The 12,129-nt window shown below is 42.0% G+C and overlaps 1 protein-coding gene across 1 annotated transcript; it reads left to right on the forward strand.

The window, feature by feature from the left end:
* Nucleotides 1-475: 475 nt before the first annotated feature.
* Nucleotides 476-931, forward strand: LOC149229159 (uncharacterized). The gene has a single exon (XM_089380966.1). The coding sequence runs from the start codon at nucleotides 476-478 to the stop codon at nucleotides 929-931; it is 456 nt and encodes a 151-aa protein (XP_089237092.1).
* Nucleotides 932-12,129: the final 11,198 nt, after the last annotated feature.

A 12,129-nucleotide genomic window follows, 5' to 3' on the forward strand; every position in this document is an offset into this window, starting at 1 on the left:
AGATCAGGAGGATGAAGTGGAGTTGGAGCTTGGTGGTGGAGACAGCGAGGATCCAACAAAGATGGGACCACCACAACCACGACCGCATGGGGGGGCATATTTTGCACCAGATGGGGGAGTCCTAGCTTATTTGTGTGGGATTCCCAAATTTTTTACCATGAGGATCAGAGGTATAGAGTAAGGGCATCATGTCTTAGTTTCAGTAGATAGTGGGGCCACCCAGAATTTTATTGATGCTCATATGGTCTAGAGGAGGCGCATCACCACTGTAGATTTTGAGGGCTTTTAAGTTCTAGTACGAGGAGACAGGACTATGCAGTGCACTCAATATGTTCTCGCTCTGAAAGTGACCATGGGGAACTATTCGATGACAAACCACTTCATCATGGTGGATGTAACAGACACCAATGTGGTGATGGGTGTCTAATGGTTGTATTCCCTTAGTTGAGTTACCACCAATTGGAAGCAGCTACTGATGGAGTTTACTGGGCTAAATGGTAAGCATGTGGTTCTTCCAAGCATGCATTCATATCCTCCACAGATAGTTTCAGCCCATAGGATGGAGGTTGATTTGAGTCATGGAGACATAGCATGGGTAGTAGAGATGAGGATTTTAAATGTTGGGGGAAATTCCAAGCCACCACATCCAGACATACAGGTGATACTGGATAGATATCCGGTAGTTTTTTTAGACATACCACCAGGACAACCACCTGACAGGGATTTCGAGCACACTATAGAACTGGATCTTGCTGTGCAGACAGTCATTCCTACACCCTATAGGCATCCCAAAGCATATAAGGATGATATTGAGAGGGCCATCAAGGAGATATTGGCATTGGGCCACATCATACCAATTTCTATTCCATTTGCTTCTTCATTCGTGTTGGTGAAGAAGAAGGATGGGACTCTCTGCATTTGCATTGACTAGAGGACCCTCAACATGAAGACATTGAAGAACTGGTATCCCATTCCACGTATTGATGAGTTTGTGGACAAACTTAGAGGATCCAAGTACTTCTCTAAGATAGATTTTGGGTCTGGGTATCATTAGATTCGAGTGAGGGAGCAGGATATTTCGAAGACAGCCTTCAGGTGTCATTATGGGAATTTTGAGTTCTTGGTCATGCCTTTTGGGTTGACCAATGCACCTGCTATCTTTCAATCATGCATGAACCATGTGTTCAAAGTTCAGATGAGGAGATTTGTACTAGTGTTCTTTCATGACATCTTGATCTACAACACGACACGGGAGGAGTACCTGCAACATCTAGAGACAATGTTGTGTATCTTGGAGGAGCAGTAGTTCTACGCCAAGATGTCCAAGTGTGAGTTTGGGATGACATACATGCTCTACTTTGGACACATCATAGGCACAAATGGGGTCAAGGTGCACAAGGAGAAGATCAAGGCCATTCAGGATTGGCCAGAGCCTAGAGATGTGATAGCGTTGAGAGGATTCTTGGGCATTTGTACTTATTATCAGAATTTCGTTAAGGGCTTCTCATAGTTGCCAACACCCTTTACTGAATTGACTAAGAAGGGGGATTTTTCATGGACAGATGGGGCTCAGACAACATTTCACTACATCAAGGAGGTGTTGAGTTGTTTCCCATTATTAGCACTCTCATATTTCACACAGCCTTTCACATTCGAGTGTGATGCATCGGGTGAGGGGATTGGAGCAGTCTTGTCCCAATGAGGGCACCCCATTTCTTTTGAGAGACAAAATATCCTACCACATGAGAGGTTGTGTTCCATATACGACAAGGAGATGTTGGTCATAATGCATGTATTCTCTAATTTTAGACAATACTTGATGGGAAACCGATTTCGGGTGAAGACGGATCACAACAATCTTCGCCACTTCATGGGGAAACAATGCTTCAATGATAGACAACAAAGATAGGTCAGCAAGGTGTAGACCTATAATTTTAATATTGAGTGTGTGTGAGGAAAGCACAATGTGGTGGCATATGCACTATCTAAGAGACCCGTAGGACTTTCACTCATGAGAATTTGCCATGATTGGAAGACACAACTATTAGTAGAGTACTCCAAGGATGGTCGGGCATGCGAGATATTGGATGGAAGCTATGTAGATGAGTGCTATAGGTTGATGGATGAGGTTATATACTACAAATGGTGCATATTCTTGGTTTTAGGGTCCTAATTGAGGGAGCACATCCTATGTGCAACTCATGATTCTCCTTTGTCTAGACACTAGGGGTTTGAGAAGACCGATATGGCAATGAGAGAGTGCTTCACCTGGAAGGGCCTCAAAGGGGACGTGTTGAGACATGTGAAGGAGTGCGAGGCTTGTCAAAGGAACAAAGGGGAGTTGAACCATCCACTAGGACTATTGCATCCTCTTCCCATCCCTGAAGGGAAATGGGAGAGTATCTCTATGGACTTCATCGAGTATCTCTATGGACTTCATCACCGGACTTCCCTCAGTGTAGGGGAAGGATTTATTTTTGTGGTGATCGACCGACTGACCAAGTTTGCAGATTTATTTTCCATTCTGGCATGATATTCAGCTTCACAGGTGGCAGGGTTGTTCTTTAGGGAGGTTTTTCACCTACATAGACTCCCTAAGACTATAGTCAGTGACTGAGATAGCTGATTCATGGGGGGATTTTGGCAAGAGATTTTCAAGCTAGTTGGAACCAATCTCACCCCCAGTACCAATTATCATCCACAGATCGACGACCAAACAAAGAGGGTGAACTAGTGGTTAGAAGGATATCTCAGGAACTATGTGACAGGGTAGTAGAGGGCTTAGATTCGATGGCTACATTTGGGAGAGTATTGTTACAACACAACACATCATATGTCCATTGGTATGACTCCTTTCCTTGCTCTATATGGTTATGATGCTTTTTATTTTGCTGACATTGTTTTTGGAGACAGCAGAGCCCCAAAGGCCAAAGATTGGATCCTAGAGAGCCAAGATATCCTCAAGGCTCTTAAGGATAACTTGCAAACAGCCCAGAATATGTAGAAGATGTATGTTGACAAGAATCAAGTGGAGAGGCATTTCGAGGAAGGGGACTTGGTGTACCTTTGATTGTAGCCATACAGGCAGTCCACTCTGAAACAGAAAGGGGCCGAAAAGTTGCAACCGAGATTTTTTGGGCCTTACAGGGTGATCAGGGGGGTTGGAGAGGTGGCTTATGAGTTGGAGCTACCACCAGGGAGCAGTATCCACAATATTTTCCATGTTTCATGTCTCAAGAGGGTGTTGGGCCAACAGGTTACAATAGTTGTGGAATTGCCTCCACTTGATGATAAGTTGCACCTAATTTTAGAATTGGAGGCCACCTTGGAGAATAGGGAAAGGAAGCTCAGAAGCAGAATAATCAAAGAATACTTGGTGCATTGGAAGAGCGTACCAAAAGAGGATGCTACTTAGGAGGGTGAGCACATACTTGAGGATCCATCATTGAAGTTGCTTGGGGATAAGCAACATTTGGGAGCAGAGGACTGTAATGTCCCTTCCTAAATTAATTTGGAGCTGAATTAATCACTACATTTTGGGGCCAATTTTGGAGGTGATGGGCCCCATTCTATTTTATTAGGAGGCTTAGACTTTAGTATAAGTTATTTTTGTGTGGTTAAGCTACATGTGGGGGCCACCCACACTAGGAGAATACACACTCCTAGTTCAACTTGCATGAGAGGGGAAGTTGATGGTTAAAGTGAGGGGCCCACGATGGAGGGAAGATGGAGGGAGAAGTGCTCCATTAAATCTATAAAAGGAAGGCAACTCTCCTCATTTAATCATCTTTGGCATATCAAATTTCTCTTTGGTTGCTCAAGTTGCTTAGCCGAGTCACTTGCTATTTAGAAAGAGTTCTTCAAGCAGAGAGCTCACCCTTTCTTTAGGGGACTTCAAGTGCCACCCTAGAGAGGTTCATCTACATTCTTTCAGAGGAGGTTTCCATTGTGATTTCCATTAGTTACATCCATCATCTCCAGGTGGTGCGTATTTCTTGAGGACTTAGTGAAGGGAGGCCTAGTTGTGATTGTTACATCTTTTAGAGGAGAATTGGTTGGGAGAAATCACAGAAAGTAAGCATAGGTTTTTGGCTACCATTTCGGTGAGTTTTAGAATTGGAGGAGAGAGAATCTATTCAATGTGGCTTTCACACTTCCTGTGCCAGCACAAAGGAAGCATATTGTGCACATGTGGGAGGTGGAGTCTAAGCTATTGAGGCAAATATTTGTTGGGAGAGTTAAGGGAAGCACTTGTGGAGGATATTGCTACTTTTCTGAAGCCTTAGAGGAGGATTTTGTTGGTATCTTTACAGTTCTTGTGCTTCAGCAGTCTTGGAGGGCGTAGGGCCTCTTGGAGGTCAATTTTGAGATGTTGGAATCAGGCCAAACTCTTTCTGGGTTTTTGTGGGTTTTGGTCAAGGAGCTTGGGGTTAATTTTGTAGCATTTCCTGAGCACTGGAGGTGGGGTTTCTAGCAGTTCCTTTCTAGCCAACAATGTAGTTTTGTGGGCAACGCAAAACATTAGAGCAGTCATTATTAGCATTTGAGATCATTGTCTTATCAACTGGGTTCTGTCACAGTTTTCATTGAGGCAAGCCCAAGTGAATTTCTCCATACTATTATACTTTCTCCATTGGATCAATAAAATGGATGAACTGGTTCTTACTTCTAGATTTTTTATTAGTATTTGTTAAATGTTTAAAATTTTTGTGCTGTAAATCGATTTCGCTTTATATATCAATATTTATCAAAGTTTGGAACATTATAGTTTCCAACAAAGTAATGGTGGAAGGTCAAGCCAAAATGTAATTCCCCCAAATTTTGGATTACCTTTTGATTTGGTTAGGAGGGATTTCAAAAGCTTGTGTCAGCCTGGTTATAGGAGCAGGACTACTCCATTGGTGGGCTTGAAGGGTTTTAGAGGAGTTTTGGGTCCAGCTGGGATCACTTACCATATTTCATCGTTAGGATTAGTTATGCATGGTTTGCCCTTGGTTTTGTTGCATTCCGACGACTTTCATAAAATGAAGTTATTAACGGGCATATTTTAATTAATAACCCTTAAGGTGTTGTTCTGGTTTGATTACGTGGAGAATCCTCTTAGTGTAATAGATCATTGGAATCAAGGTGAAAATATATACATGGAAGAATGATAAAAAGAGGCTTTAGGTGGTCGGTGTGACCATGGAGGCGAATTAAGAATTTTTGGGGGTTAAAAGTGGCTTTAATTAGTTAATAAAAGTCACTTGATTAAATAAAGGAAAATTGTTTTTAATACTTTAATTGGAGGGAAAAGGTAAGTGAGTTATAGAAATGGAAATTAGGGGTTCTCTCCTAATTATTTTCACTTGTGTGTTTGAGAAAAAGAGCTCTTGAAGAGTTTTTGGGAGAGAAGCTTGGGGTTTGAGAAACCCTAGCCCCCATAGTTGGCTTTGATGGTGAAACTAGACACTCTGGTTGGTTTTGAGAGTGAAATCACTTAGATTTTAGCTTTATGCTTTCATGGAATAAGAGATTTGTAGAAGATATTGAACCCTTTACTAGTCATGGGTTTATTCCCTTGTGGGATGCAAGTTAAAAAAATTAAGAGGGGATGAGTTTCTCCTCATTTATGGTTGTGTTCTCTATTTTCTAGGCCTAATATTCTCCTTCACATGGACAAGTTAGCTATGTGTGTGGGGCCAAATCATTGTTGTAAAAGAGGGTTGAATCTCCCTGGAGTTTTAGAGATGAAGTGGCATTTTATTTTTTGTGTATGCATACTCTTATTTCTTGATTGTGTGGACCATTAGTGGGGTTGAGATTGAAGTTTTAGGAGGGGACCAAATCAGATTTATTGCTAAGAACAAGTTTCCAATCATCTAAAGGCACTCATGCAGCTTCTTATGTGGTTGTAGCATAAGTTAAAGGAAAAATATTTGGAGGAGTAATTCCCTGAAGGGTATATTGCTAATAGCATTTATGGGGTTGAACTTTATGTTGAGGCTACATCACTGTATTCACATACCAAGTTCCTCTGTTATGTTTACTACTTTATATTTTTCCATTTTCAAAATGTGATGAGTGTATTTTCTTATATATATTTCTCAGTTGTTCATAATAGAGGGACAGTGATTTTAAGGGTTTTAACATTCATATTTCCATGAAAAATATCATATTGGGTTTTCATGTGACTATTATACTTTGAGATAGAATGTCTTTTAGAATCCATTACTTGGTCCTGTGCATTTATTTTGGTTAATAAAACAAAGAAGTACACCTAAAACTTAGAAACACACATGAGTATTTTGGGTGATTTCCAAGAAAAATATTATATTGGTATGTTACCAGGAAAAGTGTCTATTTAGAACTGCTCTATCCCACTAAGGTGTGACAGTTGCCTTAGAAACAAATAGAGAAAAACTACTTTTGTATTTCCTTTATGAACTATAGATAGAGAGGAATAGAAAGAACCAACCTGTGTCTTGCGCTAATCCTTTGATCCAATCCCTCTCTTCTTTGACAGCTTCCAGCTACTTGCTCTCTTACTTGCCCAGCTTCACCAAGTACCTGTAAGATCACAGAAGAAGAACACTATACAAAGACATGGATCTATATTCATAAACAACTTAGGATCAGATTTAAGTTAACCATACAAATGTAACAAGCATCAATGATACAAAAGCATGGAGGAAAAACTCAAATAGTTTTTATTGATAAACAAGAAGATCCAGGAGGAGTTACAACCGATGATTCCTGACCCAGCATCAACCTCCCAGCAAAGAAGCCCCTCTTCACCTCCAACAAAGCATAAATCACCCAATACTCTGATGTTTGTATCAAAACCAACAGCAATTCCTTACAATGTGCAAAATTCCAGCCTCTGGATCTCTGGGATGAGGGATCCATATATAGATGTATGTAAGGAGGATGAGTCAGCTTGTGATTTGATTAGTGTCTTCTCTCTGTCAGTTCTTGCTTCCACTTGGAGACTGAAGGCCTCTTACTCATCCTTTGTCGAATTCAGTGAGGCAAGTGTCATAGGAGAAGATTCTGGAAGCTTCCATTGTCTCTCCACCTCGCGGAATGACACTGCCATTTGTCATTTCTCGCCCAACGCACCCTCATAGTGCATTTAGGTGCGTTGCAACGCACCTAGCTAGTGTGTTTAGGTGCTATGCAATGCACCTAGCCAGTGGAGCAGCTGAAATGATCCTGTTTTGACTTATTCTTAGCAGTTTCTGGTGGAGAACTTCTGGGAGAAGCTGTAATTTGTTGACCTTGTTCCTTTAGGGGTTAGAACAACACTTTTAGGGACTTAGGAGCCCTTGGTTTATGGACATTTCATGCTTGGAGCTGTAAGGCACAAAAATGTCTATAACAGTTGCCCCCTAAAGTATGAGGTCGTTAACCTTTTGGTGTCGCGTGAAATGCTTTATTATGAGGATCCGAAGTTCTTTCAATGCTGGGAGGAGACCTGTAATAAGATACAATACAATACATTATCTTCATATTGTTTTTCATGATCTAGCTGAGGCGGGCATTCCCATGCTCAGCTTTATAAATTCATTTTCATGTACATAGGACAGACAATCGCCTGCCATCATCCTTTTGGTAGGATGATTATCTGTGCTGCAGTGCTTGTACATTTAATGTCTTTATTTCCCTGAATATATATCGCAGCCCGGATGGATGAAACTAGATCCGGGGTCTTCAATCTCGTCTGATCTTCACTCGAAGTACAAGTCGATCCATGTGAGAAATGTTTTGAAGTCGAACATGGAAAGACATCGCTTGATTACCAGTCAATGATGTAAACTGTTAACAAGCGCGAGAGGAATCACCGATAATGATAATGATCCTCAAGGTACTGCAGTACAATTCACGTGGTGTGAATAAAGGACTTGGCATCGAACACCACGCAAAATCTTTCGGTTGAAGGCCATTGATGTAAACCTGTCGCCGGAAGTGAGAAACTTGCCATTGAGGCATGCAAGCTTCAAAGTACTGAATGGGGTGTTCCTAGACCAACTTCTTGGATAATGAGCTGATGTCGACAAGAAGTGATCCGTCACAGTAGGGCCTTAATGAATCCCACATCAATGACACGAAACGGAGAAAATGATTTTGATGGAGGTGAAAACGATCTGATGATATACGGTTTAGGGTGGCGGTCATGAAAAAATGGAGTATAATGTATGGTAGTGGGTGGGACACAGGTGGCTTCTCTGGATGACTTCTCTTGAACATGTTGGCGACACTGATGCGATGGATTGGTAGCATTAACCCCAAATGTGGATGGTATGGTGTGACCATGGCGATGTGACCGGTGAATGAAACAACCCAACCCGACTCGGACATGGAGTGGAAGTGTCATGTTCAAGAGCGACTTGCTACCAATAAAGATTCTTTGAGTTTTCTTCCCAATTTTTCCCCAGTCATTGCTGACCAGTACCTCTTTATTTTTTTCAAGCTTGAGGAGGATAACATATGCTTGTTCTATAATTTTCCCTTCGGGCAAACCCATCGCTATGTTTTAGCGAGCCTAGCGATAGTGAAACTTGTTCTCGTCTAAAGACAAGTTTGTCGCTATTAATCTTTTTAACGAGTTTAACGACAAAGATAACTCGGTCCTTTTCATTTTTAGAGAGTCTGAAAAGGTACGTAAAGGTAACTCCAAAATTCCTTTTTCGTCATCTAATCCCTTAAGTCCGAAAAAGTATAAAACAATACAGAAGGGATGAATTTTCGATAGTTTTAACGAGCCGAACAAAACAAGCGCTCGATCTTTTTGTGCAATGATCCCTCAGGTCCAAAAAGATTAAAATCTAGATGAGGGATAGCACTTCATGTCCCTTTAATGAGCTGGAAGGCCAAGGACTCGGCAATCTTTTCATATTTTACGAGTCAGTTGAAAAGAGCTTAAAGAAGACTCGTCTTTTGAGGAACGAGTGATAAAATGGGTAGCAGCTGATTCCAAGTAAGGTTTGGAATTTTCCAATCACGGCAGTGTCACAAGGATGGCTAGTGAAATCAATCTTCGCAGTTGTTCCTCAAAATGGGTAAACAATCAAATGGAGGTGAATGATCGGCCAATGTAAAAGTGGAGGTGACGGTGCAAACACGACCAAGGTTTTAATGGCTGAAGTACTACATTCATGGTGGTTATTTACCGGGGAATAGTTCATTTTTTAACGAGCTTAAACGCGGGTGGAAACATTTGCTCGATGCGGGTTTATTTTTTATTGAGCTTGAACCTTGCGGTAACACTGCTCGATTAATCCAGTCGTATGATAAGAATGTCTCATATAAAAACGACAACTTTTAGAGTTTTGCCCCACATCCTTTCTTTATGCAAGTTAGGAAACGACCAATCCTACGGGTTTAAAGGGTTAGAGGTCCTAAAAATTTTAAAAATAAATAGTCGCTCTTCGCTTGCATGCCCCCAGGTATAAAACAGAGTTTCAAGGTCACCCTCTATTCGAGCTGACAAAACATTTGTTTTATCAGGAAGGGTATACCTCTTACAGGTTACCCAAAGATTGTTCTATTCACGGCGTAAATAAAACACTTCTTCGACGATGTCTACCGAGATAAACAAAGGTGAGTGGCGGCGCTCGCCAACTCACATAACTTTGACAAGAGAATCTTGTTCTAGAATAACCCCCTCTTCCAATCACGGACGGGGGTACAGACTAGTCATATTCTCCCGCGGAAACCTACTCTATACCCAAAGTTTTCCTACCGAAGCAGACCAGGATGCATGCCCCCTGGGTTTCAGTCATGACCCCCCAAATTATTCGCGCTCATCGGGTGGACAGACTAGAGATTGAGACATTTCTTGCGTGAAAAGACCATTTAGGGATGGTATATGACTATTTGCTATGCGTGATCCGGGAAATGAAAGTTGGTCCACGAGCTTGACCACTCTTCCTTCGTGCGGAAAACACATTACTCTAAAGAGTGAGGAGATAATGGCTCCCATGCAATAAATATAGTCTCGTCCAAGGAGTAGATTGTAATCCAGGGGTCCTTGAACTACCATTACGTTCATGCGAACTGTTTTCCTTCTCAATGTTATGGGCACATCGGGAAGGATCCCTAAAGGTCGACTAGTTCCTTTATCAAAGCCTGTCAGATTTCTCATCTCAGGCAAAAGCGATGGTGAACCAAGCGCTTTCCAAGCAGTTGAGGAAAGGATACTCACAGAAGCTCCCTCATCTATGATGGTACCAGCCATAACCATTATATATATTTGAATGATAATTCGGAATGGTATGCTTTCTGGTAAACGGGGTCTGCCTAGTTGATTCCAGTCGAAGGAGACAACTAGGTTGCTTGGAGGTGGGACCGAATAGACGGCCGAGTACGACTCTGACGAACTTCCTTCCTGCGGTAAAGGAACAGGTAAATTTCCCCCATGTTCGTTGGAGTCTGTGCTTATGAAAAGAATTTGGACGGTGTCATCCTTGTTCTCTTCAGTGATTGTATCAACTGAAGATGAAACCTCTGGAGGCAAGACCGGGTCAACTGCCGCCTCGACCTTTTGACTTTCGTCTGGTATAGATCCAGATGGTTTATTTTCAATGATAGGTGCTTCAGTCGACCACCTGAGCGGGCCAGCCGGATTTTCAACTAGATGGACTCGGCAAGAGTTTTTTATATCCAGGAGGAAGTCGTAACGGTGAAACCGGATGATCATCCAAAACTCTTTTAGCTTCGTCTAAGAAGGGACAACGGTGGACGGCATGATCGCCTTCGCACAGTTTACAAGGAAACCTACATTTCCCTTTTTGTCCTGGGGCTTCACTTTCACTAGTTGACGGTGTGCTTTCAACATGATCATCAGAGGTTGACGACACCAGGTTGTGCAATCTAGGGGACCAATCCCTTAATATCTGAGGGATGCAAGGACAATCTCTGTGAAAGTGGTCTCCTTTGCAAATGACACATGGCGATTTAGGCCTGGTCGGTGCAGTGTGTGGATTTTCATTAGACGACACTCGTTTTCCCCCATTCGCCTTTGGCTCCTTCTTCTTCTTCTCTTTCTTCTTCTTTTCCTTCTTTTCCTTAGGAACTTGACTTTTGGCTTTACCAGCCCCATCAAGCGAAGAGGAAGGAGGAGAAGAAGAATTAGAGGAAGTAGAAGGCTGGTGGGCAACTCTGGAATCGTCTAATTGCTGATTCGATTGTTCCGGAATAGTGGTGTTCTGAACGACAGAGGTTGAGAAGAGCCATACAGGCAAACCAATTGTCAGCCCTGGAAGCGACAATGTGGCCATATGGGGCGCACCGACATCTCCCCAAGAGGAGAAGGGACTAGGATTTCCTCCAAGGGGAATTCCTTGGTTGGTAGACTCCATTTTCTCAACCCAAGATCAACGTAGGAAAGGGTAATGAATATTCCATTTAAAATAAATTTTAATACGCTTTGACACAACTTGTTTTTTCAGTTTTTAAGAGTCGAGAAAAAACAAAAGATGACTCTAGTCTCCTTCGATTTTTAATGAGCCTGAAGTGACAAGTGCTCAGATGGACCTTTTCCGTTAAGGAGTCTGAAAAGGAATGAAAGGGACTGCTCTGGAGATCTAGGTAGAGGGAGTACCAAACCAATCGCAAAACTGCAGAATACTTTTTACGGTATGGCAGTCAATCTTCCCGAATGCTGTGTCCAGTGCATTGTGATCGATAGGGCGGCAGACATGGCTTCCTATGGATAAAGGATTTAAGCCTATAGGGGTCTCCCAAAATATACTCGACGGTACGTGGGAGCACAAGTCCGTACTGGCACTTATCGTCTCAAAGTGGAGGAATCACCCAACCATCAGTGAGGACAACAGTTACCAGGCTTTACGACGCCGGAATACGTCTCTAGCCTAGACCTCTAAATGTTGTGTGTTAAGTTCCAAAGCGTTGTTAGATTCATTGAATTTATTTTAAGTTGATCTTGCTTATGAAGTTTGCCTTTTGGGTTCACCACGAGATGTAGATGTAATTCCTAAAATGCAATCTAAATATGATAAACAAACTTTTATCTCTTTTGCGCAATGAAAATCCTAGCTACTAGAGGAAAAGAAAGACACAATCTTTTCACAAAGAGCAAAGAGCACACTGTAAATGCACTTTCCTAAATCAAGCCAAACAGACTGT

This window comes from Pinus tabuliformis, chromosome J, assembly GCF_031772625.1.
Source record: "Pinus tabuliformis cultivar Carrire ecotype Pingquan chromosome J, CPIR1, whole genome shotgun sequence".
NCBI classification, from domain to species: Eukaryota; Viridiplantae; Streptophyta; class Pinopsida; order Pinales; family Pinaceae; genus Pinus; species Pinus tabuliformis.

Bases quoted from the DNA above. Each gene is read 5' to 3' on its own strand.
- LOC149229159 (XM_089380966.1), top strand. From the start codon at position 476: ATGGAGTTTACTGGGCTAAATGGTAAGCATGTGGTTCTTCCAAGCATG.